Source organism: Crocodylus porosus, unplaced genomic scaffold (assembly GCF_001723895.1).
Source record: "Crocodylus porosus isolate Cpor-Errol unplaced genomic scaffold, CroPor_comp1, whole genome shotgun sequence".
NCBI classification, from domain to species: Eukaryota; Metazoa; Chordata; order Crocodylia; family Crocodylidae; genus Crocodylus; species Crocodylus porosus.
The window spans coordinates 7,667,666-7,684,698 of NW_017728886.1; the positions used below are offsets into that span (position 1 = coordinate 7,667,666).

Genomic DNA, 17,033 nt, shown 5'->3' on the forward strand with positions numbered 1-17,033 from the left:
GGCTAGTAAATTAAAGTACCTGTTTCTAACAGGTATCGAGATAATCGCAGTCAGGCTCCCGCCGTTGCTGTTCTGCTTAGAAATAATACAGGCCTTCTGCACACGCTGGCATCAGACCGTGACTTTGCTCATTGTTGTTTCTTCCTCCGGTTAAAGGGAAACCTCTTCTCCATGACCTTTTTACTCCATAGCATATCTGAACCAATTAACAGAGAAAAATGCTGCTATACCATGTGCAAGTGGTGGATCTCCCTGGTTTAAGTGGGTACCGGAGAGGCAAAGTGACATTCAATGCAGCAGTGTCAAAAATAGTTTTCTTCTGCTGTATCCTCTCTGTTGACCCATCTGTCTTGTTACCTATAGATCCCCTGCATCTGAGCGCTGTGTGCCAGCACCTCACCTCTCCACAGGTGTGCTCCAGCTGCACTAGGATTGGTGTCTCTAGATATTATTTCTATACCCTGCTTGCCCCAGGCTTTCCAATCATTCATGTACCAAGAAAATGGTTGCCTTAAACCCGTCCACAGTCCTAACCCATAACCTCAGCAACAGCCCGAACCCTGCTTAAGAGCATTTCCCAGTATCCTCTACCCGCAGCAACAGCATCTTCCAGTAACCCCCACCTTCCTCACTTCCACCTCCACATTTCCTCCCCAGGTAGGACTCATAGACTTCCTAGGAAATGATTTTCTCCATAGTCCTGTAGCATTACATCCCAGCCATGTTGCACGGGCTGCACCCCTGACTCGTTATAGGGCCCTGACTGAGTCATTCAACCTCACCGTGCCTCAGTTTCCCCATCTGCACAATGGGAATACAGGCCCTGCCTTTCAAAGCACTCTCCAGTCTGCCCATGAGCAGTGCTTGGACTGAGTTCTGCATGAGTTGTCAACTTGGATTTCATACTAATTCTCTACACCTTTTTCTTCGTGTCTGAATAATGGCCCTGGTCAGAATCGATTCTGTTGGGCTTGCTTAATTCACGAATGTTTGTAAATAATTTTGACAAAAGCTACCAGGAAAGAGGAAATGAGTAAGCGAAAGAGAGAGCGGGAGTGCTTGACACATCCCCCTATACACCTGGTCCACAAAGGACACGAGTGTTTCCGCCCCTCCTCTGGAGCTATGCTAGCTCATGCTTGCAGCTCAGCAGGTCCCCGGTTTGGCTCCCGGTGCTTCAAGCCTGCAGCCATTCTTTTCACATGAAAAAAACAACATCAGTAGACAGAAGGAATAATATCTTGACTTCTTTTCTATTATAATGCAGGAGACTAAGGCCCAGGTCTGACTGAGAAGCCTCAGCAGGGATATGATGTACAGGAGCGCCCCACAGAAAGGGTCTGGGAACGGCCCCATGCTGCGTTAGAAGATGACGCGGTGGTAAAATGCCAGCTAAGGAGGAACCAGCTCCACCTTGCCCCCCACAAACCCTGCAGGACCCCAGCATCTGAGTCTCCGGACATAATTTCTCCTCTCCGTCAGCAAAGCTACGGGACATCAGCTGTCCTTCGGCTGCCGGATCCTGATGGCTCCTACAGCTTCTCTTTGCCTGCCTTCCCAATCGCCCACCCCTGTAACACCACGGCTCCTTTCCTCCTGCCGGGTCCTTTAGCGAACGAGGGGTACCCCTGACAAAGGGATCGTGTCCGCACACCAGCCCCTGGCACCATGAAGGATCTGGCCAGGCGCACGGTGCAGAAGACGCACCCGTGCCCAGAGTGTGGCAAGAGCTTCAGCAAGAAGGGGAACCTCAAAAGGCACCAGCGGATCCACACGGCCGAAGAGCTGCACACGTGCGGGGACTGCGGCAGGCGCTTCACGACGAGGGGACACCTGGCGACCCACCAGAGCATCCACACGGGGGTGAGGCCATTCCAGTGCCACGAGTGCGGGCGGTGCTTCAGGCTGGAGATATGCCTGGCCGCTCACCAGAAGACGCACGCAAAGGGCGGCCCGTACCTCTGCCCCCACTGCGGGAAGAACCTCAGCACCAAGATCTACTTCAACATCCACATGCGGACCCACAAAGAGAAGAGGCCGTACGCGTGCACGGACTGCGGGAAGAGCTTTGTGAAGAAGGGGACCCTGACAGCCCACAAGGAGATCCACAAGCGGGAGAAGCCATTTAAATGCACCGACTGTGGCCGGTGCTTTGGACAGAGTGCCACCTTGGTGGCCCACCAAAAGGTTCACCTTCGAGGAGGCCCGTTTATCTGTACGGAGTGTGGGAAAAGCCTAAGCACCAAGAGGTACTTTAATGTCCACCAGAAAAACCATGCCAAGCAGAAGCCACCCAATGCCAGCGGGCACACGAATGGCATGTCTGTCCGGGTCATCCAGATTAAAGAGGAACTAGACGCGGCCTTCAAAGCTGGGGACAGTTTTAACCCGATGGAGAATGCTTCAGCGCAAGGGGCTCCTTCAGGAGCTATTGAATACAGAAACCGGTGCAGTCCAAAGATCCCTTGGGACATCCGTGCAAAGGAGGAACCAGACGCGTCCGCTGAAGAAGAGACCAGCGTCCCTCTGCTAGCACAGATCCCTTTCATTAAGCAGGAACCACAGGAAAGCACCGATGGGGAAAACCAGTTTGATCCAAAGATACCTCTCGTTAGTCCCCCGGGAATCCAGGTTAAGAAGGAAACGGATGCAGATCACGAACGTGAGGGGAGCGACGCCCAGGTCAGCACCCTCACCCTGTGCAAGAAGCCCCACATTAAGGACGAGCCTCAGGAGAGCGCGGACCGCACCAGCCCCTTCAGTCAGAAGAGCACCGTCCAGAGGATCCAGATCAAAGAAGAACCCGGGATGGATGCTGGAAGCGGGGAAAGCTGCAGCCCAAAGAAAAAGCAAAAGAAATGCCAGCGACCCAACAAAGGAGGGTCTCCCAGTGCAGTTAAGGAGAGTCAGGAGGCCAAAGCTAAAAGCAAGAAAAGCCCCTTGATCAAGACTGACACTCCCAAAGAGGAAAGGATCTTTCCATGCCCTGACTGCGGGAAAAGCTTCAACCAGAAGTCAAACCTCACCAGACACCGGAAGATCCACACCAGCGAGGGGCCGTATAAGTGCGGCGAGTGCGGGGAGAGCTTCCGCATGAACCGGAAGCTCGTCCGGCACCAGAGGGTCCACGTGAGCGAGCCGTTCAAGTGCACGGACTGCGGGAAGAGCTTCACGCAGAGGTCCAACCTCGTCCGGCACCAGAGGATCCACACCAAGGAGGAGCCCTACAAGTGTCCCGAGTGCGAGAAGACCTTCAATCAGAAAGCCAACCTCTTCCGCCACCAGTCCATCCACATCAGGATGGGCCCGTGCAAGTGCACCAAGTGCGGGAAGTGCTTCCCTCAAAAGCGCCACCTCATTAAACACCAAGCACTGCACTCCAGAGGAGGGGCCTACAAATGCCAGGTGTGTGGGAAGCGCTACCGGCTGAAGAAATACCTTAGGAGGCACCAGAAAATCCACCTGAGGGAGGAGCCCGGTGTGCGAGCAAGACGCGGAGAAGGTCTTGGCGCAGCCAAAAGCACGAGCAACCACCATCCCACCCACTGGGAGCAGAGCCCGCTCGCTGCCGTGAAGAGTGAGGACAGCTTGAATGTCTCTGGGTGAGGCTCCACACGGGAGGGTGAAGAGTAAGGACTGAATTTGCTGCCCTCACTTGTGCAGACTTTCTGCCCATGTTAGCAAAGGGAGACACTCGCCTTACTGAGCGCAGCATCCATGGGCCAGGTCGCAGTGCAGCGGTGGGGTTTCTGGATGACCGTAGGCCAGTTTGCCCAGACGTAAGGTGACGCCAACCTCCTTTGGAAAGTGCTTTGAGATGTAGGGATAAGCAGCTCCCTTAATAGGAGATTTGCACCTTTTGAGAAGGAAGAAGTATGCCCAAATGACTCCAAAAGCTACTCCAGCTTGCGCAGGCCGTATCTATCCAACAGCAAATGAAGGTCTTTATTTATAGTTGGCAGTCCAGCTGCGATCTTAGAAATGAGGCTCACTCCTGTAATTTTATTGACACGGGCATTAGTCCCGCTGAAACAAGAGCTGTATCAAAAGCTAGCTTGGAGGTTCGGGTGCAGGGTAAAGCACAGCACACACACGTAGGCCAACATTTTCAGCACTGGGTACCCCAAGTCGTGCTCGGGGCAAAAAAGAGGTCTTGAGCTGAGTAGCTAAAACTGAGATATGCAAAATCAGTGTCCGTTTTCAAAAGTTTGGCTGATGGTGAACAAATTCTGCTCTGTTATACGGGGCCTATATCGCATTGCTTGGGCATATACGTGGGAAGCTTTTGGTATTTATGACTAGCAGGAGCTGCCTTTAAGAACATGAGATGCTGCAGAGACATCCCTGGCTCCAGCAGACACGGATAAGGAGTTGATGAGCGGTGTGATTCTTGATCCTTACTACCTATTTTTTTCCCCTTTTATGTGACTGTGAAACACTTGACAGGGTTTGGGATTTACTGGGCATTATTTAGGGACTTAATACAAGCAATCACAAGCACTGCAGCTTGGCAGCAGACTTCATGGACTGGAAACTCGACCCAAAACCCTTTATCTTGTGGGTAGATGTGGTTTGGTTTTGCTTGCGCGATGGCAGCTGCTAGAAACTTCGGGGCACGTTCAGAGTTCGCCGCTCTTCACTGCTCTTAGCTGATTTTTTTTAACAATGGGGCATACTCCCTAAAACAAGGGATTTTTGATGCGGTGGGCTCATAGGAGACTTAATAAAAACCCAGCCTGACCAGAGCCAGGGACCATTGGGGCCATACTCTGAGACCGACCACCCAAAGAGTTTTTAGCAGTGTTGTTACAGGACTATACGTAGGCTGCATTCAGGTTCCCCGGGTAGCTGTCGTACTTGTAGGAGTCTGAAAGTCGAGTCAAGGACTGTCTTGGGTTATTAGCTGTTAGTTCTACCTCTCTGCTTTTGTATCTGAAATGAAATCGCCCTTCTGCCTCACTCCCCCAAGGAGTGTTGCACACATCGCGGCTTTTATATTCTTTTTCGGGGGCAACCGAGTCCAAGTGGGTATTCATGTTGGCCACTGGACAGGGGAAAGCAACTTTAATTGCTGGGGTGTCTAATCATGTCTATAGGGACCACACATGTGAAGGCTGCCTAGGAGATATGGTGTATCCATGTGTTTCCTGCATGGGAGCACCCAGTCATGGAAAGGTCCCCAGGAAGGGGGAGTGAAGGCAACTTGCTCTGCATCGGGTAGACCATCAAGCTTCATGAGCGTGGAGACTGTGTTGCATTAAAACAACACGGTGGAGCCAGGCAGTGCATCCAAAACAATACATTAAGCCTGTCTGGGATGGGTGCATTATCCCCTGAATGTCTGAATGCGATTGTTTCCTTGCCGTTAGACTAGATTTGTGGGCAAATGCTTTTACCCAGGAGGAGGCAGCTGTACTTGACATTTGCAGTCTGAGCAGCACTAAAACAGCCAGGACAATAAGCTGTCCATGAGCCAGCCAGTCAGCCGTAACTGAGCCTAGTATCACAGAGCAAGGAGAGCGTACAGCGTTCAGTGCGAGGGGCAAAAACCGGTGCTGACTGATTGTTACATCTCATTAAAGTATTTGGGAAAAAGGAAGTCTCCACTGTTTGGCAGCACTGACCAATACTCGTTGTAGCCAATGCTCAGGGAGCCATACCTCCCAGTTCCCACAGTGCAACACCTGATGAGGACAGCATCGACATCTCCTTCATGCTTTGCCCCAGGCACCACCCCCGTCCACTCGTTTCTACCCCGCATGGAGCAAATCCCTGTAATGAGGCAACACAGGCACCTGAGAGCAGTCCTGAGCATGTGTCAGTATGTGCGCCGAGACAGACAGCGCTGCAGACAGATAGCTAACGCGATGCAACGCCCAAGGTACTAGACTAGCGTGCAGGAAACCCCAGACTTGGAGCCCTCTGCTCATCCCCACTGCTCATTAATGCTGACCTCCTTTGTAAAATATTTGGAGATCGACTGATGGAAAAGGCCACGTAGAAGTCACTGATTGCTATTCCCCAAGGCCTCGTGGAAGCTTCTTCTATGGAAATGCCATGAACCCGGTCTCCAGGGGGGATGGTGAGGGGATGACTAGCATCCTCTGTAGACTTAGGCTTATCTGGGCCAAGACAATATCCAACCACAGCTGTACCCCTCATGGGATACCCACCCCGCCAGGCTAGGAGTCAAAGTGCTGGACTCTTCCCACTTTCATCTGTGTTGATGTCCCATCCCCTTGGTACCTTGAGGATCTGCCAGGCTGGGAGAACCTTTTCAAGGACCTAGCTGAAGGGATAAATTCCCCGGTACCTACAGCAAGTCGGCCTTATAGCCCCTCTCACTACAGTAACAGCAGATTGGGCTGTGGCTGATAGTGTCAGATGCCTGTGGCCTCACGTTTGAACTTCCTCCTTTTGCTATAGGACACCCTGGAGGGCTGGCTAGCTCGTCACAGGGGAAGTCATGTCATGACAATATAAAGCAAACACACAAAAGTCACAGTACTTTTTTAGCAATGCAACTTGGAGTTCACAATAGAAATTATTTGAAACTGCCCAACTATCTGGGTGTTTACAGTCCAAGTCAGTGTCCTGTCTCCCCCCACATGCTGCATTCATTATAGGCAAAGCCAAATTAATCACATTTCACCAAGATGCTTAGTTCAGAGAATTAACCAAGACTAGATGCTCATTTCCATAATCAGCCCAAAAGCTCATCTAACCTGGTCTCCTCTCACCAACAGTGACAAGTGGCGGATGCTTTAGGGCAGTGGTTTTCAACCTTTTTTTCATTTGCAGACCTCTAAAAATGGTTGAATGGGGGTGCATACCCCTTTGAGTTGCAAGTGTGGGTATTCACATACTTTTTATTGATCATAGTCACCTTTTGCAGACCCCTTAGACGTAGTTTGTGGACCCCCCAGGGGCCCACAGACCACAGGTTGAAAAACACTGCTTTAGAGGACTCAGAAATAGGACATGTGCAGAGTCATCCATCCCTGGACATACCCCCCTCATCCCTCACTGCTGTATTTAATAGCCCTTCCTGGGCCTGCCCTTCATCCATGTGTCTCATCCCTTTCTGAACCCTTCCATGTAGATCCTATGGCAGTGAGCTTCTCAGGTTAATTATGTGCTGCATAAAAAGCACTTCCATACACTTGCTCTATGCCCGCTCATTTCATTAGGCAGTGGCAATGCGTAGGGAGTGCACACGGGTGCACGCGCACCCCCTGAGATTGGCTGCATACCCCCTGGGACCACCAGCTGTGGTTTCGCCAGACCCCACTCCCCCGCCCTGGTCAGCGATCAGCCTCTGGGGGACCATCGTCCCCCATCAGTGACCTGGTGCCCCCCCCCCAGACTTGGGAGGCACCAGTCATCCATGTTATTGAGTGCCCCAGGGTCTGTACTCAGCTTCATAAATATACATTGGGAGCAACTAGTGAAGCCAGTGGAGCTACTGCAGAGCAAAACTGATGTTAGCAGTGGAAAATCAAGGTTGTATAGAGAAACCTTCAGAAGTTGCAGGTTTGGGCAGGTACATTATGGCCATGAGGAGCAGACAGCCTTCCTTCCAGAGGTGTCATGTATTCCCAGATGGGGTTTGGCTGCTTGGCATTTTAACTGGTTAGACTTGGTGACTCAATGGTACATATGGGGACAGTAAGAGCAGCAAGCTTGGCAGCAGCAGAGAAACAACAATATCCAAAGTCCCTTCCATCTACTGCAGGAGGAGTAAAAGTGCACCCAGGCATTTGTCACGGAGCATATGGCATGCTGCAAGTTTACACCTTATTTCTCTGTACCAGAACTCAAGTCATGTGCTTATGTGCATACACTGGGTATTAAATGCTGAGAATTATCCCAGCATATTTCCTTGCGCCAGTCTCTCCAGTTTGGTAGGATTTCTTTTCTACTAGATCTGCCACCAGCCATATCCAGAAAGCCCTAGGGAAACACATAGCATTCAGAAGTCTGGTATTTATGCATGTAGTACTACATGTACCCAGTGCACAATGTCTCACTTGAAAGTAAAACAATGCTCCCATAACACGCTTCACAATGCTTTTTAAATGCACCCGGGAGGTCCTATAACCCAGTCCTCGGTGAACAAATAATCAGCAAGTTCCTTTGAAAGTCACTGACCTGAACAAGTGCCACGACAAGCTCTGTTTTTCCTCTTTCTGTCCTGAAAGCTGCTCAGATCACATTACTTGTAATGTGGCCCCTGGCTCCATTCATCAGTCTCTGCCTCTTTCCCAGCTCCCTCTGTCATCTCATGCCTGTTGTGCTGGCTCTAAGGGCTGTAAAAGCTACTGGGGAAAACAAGGTGAAACAAAGGCTAGTGTGGAGAGGGAGGAGGAAGAGCAGGTTGGAATCGGGGGAGAGCAAAGGGGTATTTAATGAGATTACCTGGGGAAATGAAAGTGGTCAGATCAGCATTGGCAATGGGGGTGTCCCCAGTGGCACTGATGGGGAACAGCTTGCCAACCTGCAGTTCTCTCCCGGGAGGTGCAGTCTTTCCTGGGGATTCATGTGACAGCAACAGGCACGTGGGTCCTCGAGGCAGAGTCCTGGAACTGAAGCACTGGTCTGCATGATCTGTGACTGGTTACAGCCGGGGTGTCAAACATACAGCCCGCAAGCTGGATTTGGCTCTGGGATCCTCTCTATCAGGCTTCCCAGGTGACCAGAGGGCACTGGAAGTTGGATCTTGTGCCCCCATTGAGCATGGTCATTGGTGGAGCTTTTGGTTTGCCCCCATTGGACCCCACCCTCCTGCTACTGCTGGACCCCGCACCACCCTGACTCTGCCACCACTAGGGCAAGCATCCACACCCCCACCCCCACCGCCAGACCCCTTATGGCCGTCACCATCACAGTGGCCACTGCAGCAGTCCTCATACATCGTATTGGATCCAGCCTGCAAGGAGCCCTTGGGTTAAAGAAAGGATCAGAGGATATCAGGTTAAGGCATCATGACAGTACCTAACAGCTCTTAATGAGCACATTTGGGGAGAACAACAGACAAGTGAGATGAGCATTAAGACTGGTCAGACTTCCTCAGTTTTCACACTTTTAAGGCATGTCTACATGTGCATTTAAGCCAGCTTAAATTTACTGTGCAGTAAATTACTAAATGTGAATAGGCCGGTGTCTATACATGCAGGCATTAAAGTGCATTAGCACTGTATGTGGATTGACTTAGGACTAAAGTTAAAGGGCTAAGTTAGTCCACACACACAGAGTTACTGTGCAGTAAGACATCTACACAGTAACTAATCAGGTGTAAATTTGATACCTGCGTGATACAGATATCAAATTTCCGCTCAAGTTGGCATAAGTCACCGTATTTGCTGAGCAGTATGGGTGTGCACGTGTAGACACATGCCCGTACTGTGCTGTAATTTCAGTTACTGCGCATAAATGTGCCCATGTAGATGCGCCTTCAGTGTCTCAATTAAAATTAAAATTGCAAGGAATTCTTGGGGGGTGATCTCTTTTATTGGACCAGCTATACAGCTGAGATAAAGATAGGCAACTTTTTGAATGCAAGACATTCTCCTTCAGGTCTGAGCAGTGTGTCAACCCAGTTGTCACATGTGGATGAAAAGGATTACTTTCTAATATATATTATATAGACTACACATACACATTATTTGCTTTCTGCCCTCCCAACAGAACATAATACACAGCACAAAAAAATTTACAATTTATATTAACTGTAGATGATGTGTGTTGAATTGCCCTGCTGTAATAGGAATAACTGCTATGTGGAAGCTGATAGGACACCTTCCAACGTTCAGTGTTAGTTATTTATAAGGAAACAGTTTCCCTTATCCCTGTTGGACCTGGACCTGGACCTGGACCTGGGGGGAAAAGGGGTAATCTTCAGGTGTCTTGCTATAGTGTGAAACCCTGGGATTTCACACTATCTTTTTAAGGGAGTGTGCAATATTAGCACCACTTAGTGTTCCAACACCTACATGTGATCCACAAGATAAACCCAGATATTTCCTATAGGAATCCATAGTGTCAAAAACATCTTGCCCTGTTATGGGCTTTCTGAGTTTTTTGCAACAAGAATCACTCTAACATTTTTCTGTAGTTAAAAACCAAGCAACATGGAGCAGAGCTCCAGGTCTTGCATCAAGAGCTTTGAAAATCCAGCATTAACATATTTTCAAATGGACTGGTATTTTTTTTTTATCTGTACAAATTATTTATACAAATGTTATCTGTACGACAACACAAAACAAGGATAGAGTGTGAGCATAAGAGCAAGTTATTGAGAGAAAAGCTATAGTGGGTGCATCTATATGTGCATTTTAACTAGCTCCTCAGTAAAGTGTCACAGTCTATATGTTCACCAGTATCAGGGCGCAGTAAATTAATTAACTCTGCTGTAAGATAGTACCGTCTCTGACAGTACTATCTTACAGCAGAGTACTTAAGTGCACTGAAACACACTTGCACACTGACTGCAACTGGGGCCACAAGGGTGCTACAGTGTGGGTACTGTCTGCCACCTAGCCCCAAAACTTGAGCACCCTCATGCCCCAGCCAGCCCCTCCGCTGCCCGATGCCACCACCTGGGGCCCAGGTCTGAACCCCCATGCCCACTGTCAGCCTGGGACTGCTCCAGCCCAGCTCAAAGCGCTGCGGTCCCAAGTGCACATGTAGACACTCTTCCCGGGAGCAGCCAACTCTGGTGCAAACTGCACCAGAGTTTATTGCATTGCATTAATAACACGTGTAGGTGTACCCAGTGTGTACTTATGATGCATCTGCTATTCTGAATGAACCATCTGTGTATACACTGTTACCCTGCAGTAAATGCAAAGTGGTCAACCTGCCATTCACTGATGAGCTTCCCCTTCTTGGGAAGGCAAACCCCATCGTCCCTCCCGCATTAAGTTGTTTCCAATTTAAGGTAATCAAAAAGCATTCATCCTCCGTTCCTTGCAACGCAGCCGCAGAATGCCTGGTTCTCCCTGCCAAAGTCTCCAGCCAGCTGCTCACACAGCCCCTTCAGCATCCCTTGCACATGCCAACGCCCCTGCCTAACACACCAGCCCCTAATCCAGCCTCCCTCATGCTAAGTGCAGGGCCTGCCATAATACAGGCTCCCAGGCAGTCACCTGCCTTTGCCCCAACTGCAGCCAGCTGTGCCTCTCCCAATGCCAAAAGGGTTAACCCTATACTGCCAGGCTGCAGATGAGGTCCTTGACTCCCCTCTCTCAAAGCCCCCTCCTCTGCTTCACATTTGCACAGGGGAAGTGCTGCAGGGCAAATCACGCCCATTGCTGTGCAGTGATCTCTTTGCCTGGTGCTCCAGGGAGATTGCTTCCTTCCCTGGCATCCTGTTAAAAGGGGAGCAGGGAGGGATTCAGGAGCAGCAGCCCAGGCGGTTTAAAGCGCAGTGCCTGGCTGCTGCTTCCTAATGCCTGCAATTCCCAACCAGGCACCAGCTTCGTTCTGTTTAACATCTGCCATGTCAGCATTCCCCTGTGGTGAAGGAAATCAGCTTTCCGTGTTTAATTTTAAAAACCGCATGAACTGAATGGGCCCGGTCCATCTTCAGCACTGCAGCTTATTGTAGTAAGGATGCAAGGGTGCATGTATTTTTCCTAGCGGGCTCAGTTTCTCTCTGCTGACAGCACAGATCCATTAATGCACTGTTTTGCTCCATGCAGCTACTGTGTTTTCTCAGGTTTAGTGTCACTATGTTTGTTTGTCCTCAGCTCATTGGATGAGTAAAGTATTATTACTAAGGTTGGATATTAGTGTCATAACTTTCATACGTGTCCTGATTCAGGAAAACAGCTAACAGCCTGCCAAACATTAACAAAAGGAGAAATCCTGTTGATTTCTGGATTTCTCCAACTTTTCATGCTTGTTCACTTGGGAAAGTGAAACATACATTGTGAAGCGACACAATTATGCTGCTATAAGTATGCCAGACATCACTTTATAATGAAGTTGCTCTTATTCCAGAATAAGGGTGTCCACAGGGGAACTTATATTGGCATAGTTATACTGGCACGTCCAAACTGCTGTATACTGGCGCGTGTGTGCATGCATGCGTGTGTGCGTGTGTGAACAAGCCCTTGAAGGTTCAAGGGTTGTATCTACACAAATGTCAGTAAGACCAAGTATCTGGATTTTAAAGCAAGGAACATTTTTTAAAGGTAACAGCATATTGGCATGCTTGAATACAGCTTCAGTGCTCATTGGTTGCTACTAATTATCATGAGCAGCAGCTTTTCTCTGCAGCTGTCAGAGCTGGCCCTTCAAGCCCTGATCCTGAAATCAATGTAGCTGTTCCTAGGCTAGGTAGAAAGACAAAAATACCCAATTACCTGTAGAGGCACACTTCTCACAAGACAACCACTCTCTCGCCGTCTCTCACTTCTGACCCTCAAAGGGAATTTACAAAGCACCTTTCACAGACAAGCCTATGAACTTCACTTCATAAATCTAGTAGATATAAAAAACCATGGACTAAATATTGCCGTTGGATTTATGGCACATTATATAGCCTGCCTGCCATCCGATAATCCCAGGTGACATCTTTATACTGTCCCAGATGCATTTTATCACCTGTCGACATTCCCTTGGTCCCCCTCCTCCCTCAGCTGGTCTCACACCTACTAACGCTTATCTCCTCTGATCTTCCCTGTCATGCATTTTCATTTTCACAGACCTGCTTTTTGCATATTGGCTTAAGCCTGTATTTGGACACTAGAGAGAAGGCACAGACCAGCAGACTCTCCCTATGCCTGAGGAAGGGCGCCTGTCCCCAAAAGCTCACAAAGAACAATTTTTCCAACTATTCAGTTGGTCCAATAAAAGCTAGCACATTTACCCAAATAATCTTGTCTGCCTAGGCTAGGTACAGGCATTCAAGAAGCCCGAGGCAGAATCAAGCGACGTCGCGTGATTTTCTATAAGCAGCGTAGTTTAGATCGGTAGCGAACACGACATACGTGCGCCGTTGGAGGGGCCGGGGTGCAAATCCTGGACCAGGTTCCACCATTTTTAAACCAGTCTATGTGTGCTGACCTTCTGTTCTGTTATGGATGCAGGCTGGTTTCTGATCACTTATACTGGTAAAAATGTACTGTCTGTAACCTGCTAGTGGTAACGGTAAGTATGTGCATACACGTTTGCAAGGCAAGAGCCTTGTTTTCCACTTAGAAACTTGGCTATAGACAAGGAGTATTGCAGCATGTAAGAATAGGATTGTGTCCTTTTAAATTGTCTGTGAGCCCCTCTCCTGCAGCTCACTGTCTTCTAGGCGGGAGAAGCTTCGAGGAGCTGGTCAGAGCAGCCGTATGTATATATGTAGTTTGGCCGGGTGAGTTTGCATATAAAGCCCAGCTGTGCCCCTGTGTATTTTCAGATTGCTTTTCGGTGCATCAACAGCGAAAACCACAGCAAGCACCTCTGTTACATCAGCTGCAAATGGGCTTTAAGGACCAGGCCTCAGGAATCATCAGAGGAGACTTGTCCTCTGGCCATGCCACTGTACTGGCAGCCTAGAGGGGTAAAGCTGAGAGGTAGAGAGGCTCTCTCCTCTTCTTGCCAGCTACATTGGTTTGAGAGGCAGGATTCACAAGAGGGGTAATGCAGAGCAGTCTAACCCATAGAGTCAGGCCATGCAATGCCCCATTACCTGGCAGGGGAGATACCATGATGATGGTTTTGGTCCAGGTGGTTTTTTAGACCCGGCAGGGGAGTTCCCCTTCTTCCCAGCCTGGTGTAGTTGAGGATGGAGACCTGCCCACTGCGCGGTGGGCAGGCACCCCTGTGACAGTCTACTAGAGCCCCTCAGTGAGAGGCTCTTGGCTACACAATTTATGGTGATGGGAGATTGCTCTTGAGCTCTCCCTTTAGCTTGCTCCTATGGCCTTTTGGCTAGGGACAAGCAAGACTAGGGGGCATCTGAACCCCAAGGCCTCTGGATTTGCACGTGGGATACGTGCCATGGATATTTCCGCTCCCCGGACATCAGTCATGATGGTATAGCAGGATGTTGGAATGGTACTTTCACCCACAGGCTGAGGCTAAAGTATTTTCCCTTCAAATAGCAATTTAATCCTGTTTCCACGCCTTTAAAACCACATAGGGGCTAGTCACAATTGCTTTCGAAATGCAAAAAGTCCCTGAAAGTCCAAGGACTGAACGCTTCACTGGTGTTAGCTGGGCGTTAAATCAGAAGCAGATATAAATAGTGTTAGCCAATATTCAGTTCAGTAAAAATGCCATTTCAGATCTAAAATACCAAATTTGCTGGGAATTCACTAACAACTTTAGCTAAAAGTGTGTGCGTGGCGATGGGGGAGGAGGAATACTTTCAAAAAATTAAATTCAAGAGATACCAAAACAAAATAGGTTCATTTTATTACCTTTGCATGATAAAGGTATAGCACACACAAAAACAAAATTTGGAGACACGTTCCCCTCTATCTCTTTCGTGGGGAATAAGGGGCTGTTTTTTGTTGTTTTGCTTCATTTCATCTCAAGTGAACCGACGAGTGTTTCTTTTTTTTGATTTGCTGATTCACCCAAAAGACCAGAAACATTAACTATTCAAATAGGTTTGCTTTAAAGATTGGGCTTTAAACCTGTCTGAACCATTTGATATGAAAAATGGGTGTACAGACAGGAGGAACAACTGCTCTCTGGTGTGAATAATGGCGCCCTTTTCTGTGTACAGAGGGGGGCGACAGGCAAGAAGAAAGAAGCTGGCTGTTAGCAAATAAAAAAAAGATAATCAGCCCCCGAAAAGACTAGGCAAAGCTTGGTAATGTTAATTATATAGCAAAGAGCAACAGGTTTACCTGGGACCGAGGAAAACAGCAAGGTTTGTGAAATACAGGTTACAGCTTGCAAACTCCAGGCACTCTTGGGCTGTGTGTGAAATGCTGAAGGACACGGTAAAACATGAACAAAGGTCTTTTGAGACTACTCATATTATAGAGGGATATGGTTTTGCTGGGCTCTAGGGATCCTAGTTCAGCTCTCAGTTCCTGGACTTTGCTTGCGACTGGGCAAGCCGTGTAGAGAGGAAGTGGCGACTCCATTGACAACAGCTGCAAAGCTCCCGTTAACTTCAGTGGGGCCCAGATTTCATCCTTAATCTTTCTTTGCTTCAGTTGCTAATCTGCAAGTTATAATAAATACCACCTTTTCTCTCCCTCTCTCTGCCTTGTTTCTGCTCTGGAGAGGGAAGCAAAGGCAGCAAGAAGAGAAGTGACCTGCACAATACAAAGCAAGTAAGCAGCAAAGTTACAAAATGAAGCCAGGAGTCCCGATGCCTAGTGCTCATCTACACGGCAATGGCTCCAGCTCGTCATTTATGGCCACTCTGAGATTTTCCCCCAAAATTTCTAAATATGGATTATTCTTGGGCAGCAGCCCCTGAACCAATGTCTGATTGCATTTTGGTATTCATGCAACAGATTAAAGCCTGAAGATTTTTTTAAAAAATAAGGAGAAGCATTGAGAGGAGCATGCCAAAAATAGGAACCCAACTGGGAAATGAAACACGGAAGGAGAAGTGAGAGTACGCCCAGGCTGGCTGAAAACCTCCACGAGTGAGGAAAAAGCCAACAAAGAAGACAACCTGGCAGAAAACACTTGTGCCCAAGCTACTCCCTGCCAACGAAGCGTCCAGCCCAGCCTGGTGTGCCAGGCGAAGCTGAGAGCAAAGCCATGCTGTCCATGTAGCAAATGGGAGGGAGGGCATTGCAGCAATGGAAAATGCAAAACTAGAGGGAACAGAAAGACTAGGCCCTTGCTCCAACGGTGGGGGAAGATGTGAGCGGAAGAGAGGTTTGATAACCCCACCAGGTGGGCGTGATGGAGAGAAGAAGAGCTCTGGCACTGTGGACAGGGAACAAAGGGTGCACGAGTGTGCTAAATGTGGGAGATGTTTTATTCGGGAGGGGAATCTCACAGCTTATCAGAGGACCCACAGGAGACAGCCCATCCCAGGGGCTGGGGGCCAGGGAGATGTGACAAGAGGCCACCCCTAAAACGGGCCAGGAGGTGTCACGGTCCAGCCGAGGCCCCCAGTGAGATGAGGGTCTGAGACCCCTGGCCAGCCCAGGAGAAACACAAGGGAGGAACCGTCCCCAGGCCCCAGAGGGGAGGAAAGCTGGCAAGGAGCTCCCTGCAGCTCCGAGGGAGGCTTGAGGAGAAGGATGGCACACGCCTGCCCCGGCTGCGGGAAGGAAAGGCAACTTCAGCAAGCACCAGCACAGCCACCGGGGCGAGTGGCCGCTCCCATGCGGCTGCTGCCCCAAGCGTGTCTTCATGAGGTCCCAGCTGGCCCAGCACGAGCGGACACACGCGGGCGAGGGGCCGTACCCGTGCGCCACGTGCGGCAAGCGCTTCACCCAGGGAGCCAGCGTCCTCGCCCACCAGCGCGCCCGCTCCAGGGAGCACCTGCACCTGCACGCCCACTTCCCCAAGCGCTTCGCCAACAAGTCCCAGCTCCTAGCAGTTTGCATCCTGGACCGGGAAGAGCTGGGGATGAGGGTGCTGGATCTGGTGAAACGAGGGGGTAGGGGGGCCAAAACTGGTCCTGTACAAGCGCTGCATGTAGCGTGGGTCATTGAGTGGGAGTTGCATGTCCCAGGCTCTGCGCGTACCATGCGTGGCCTGTGGGTCAGCTCAAGACCCGGGGCCAGCACCGAGGGTCGAATGATGGGGTGTCACAGGCCGGCTTCAGCGTGCAGCCCATATCTTTGACACCTCTGCCCTGTAGCCCTGGGGGTGGCAGGGGTGGGTTGTAGCAAGGCTCGTTCCTTCTGCATATCTTGCAGGAGACACTCAAACACTCCCCAGGTGCTACGCCCTCTCTCTTTCTCCAGCTATCATGGCTTGGACTGGGATTTTGGCCTGGGGCTCCCAGGCACTGAAAAAGACCTCCATAGCTTCATCTTGCCATTTAGGCAGAGGGGAGACCCCATCGCACCAGGAGAGACCCAGGGACCAGGAGAACGGGGGCATTAACC

The 17,033-nt window shown here is 49.8% G+C and overlaps 1 protein-coding gene across 1 annotated transcript in view; it reads left to right on the forward strand.

Annotated features, from left to right (window-relative positions):
- Positions 1-1,343: 1,343 nt before the first annotated feature.
- LOC109318602 (zinc finger protein 91-like) overlaps positions 1,344-17,033 on the forward strand; it is a 28,299-nt gene continuing 12,609 nt past the window's right edge. Inside the window, exons 1-2 of the mRNA XM_019548323.1 lie at positions 1,344-3,603; positions 16,321-16,566. Of these exons, the coding sequence (XP_019403868.1) occupies positions 1,669-3,603; positions 16,321-16,566 (2,181 nt within the window). The 5' untranslated portion in view covers positions 1,344-1,668. The remainder of the gene's footprint in view (positions 3,604-16,320; positions 16,567-17,033) is intronic.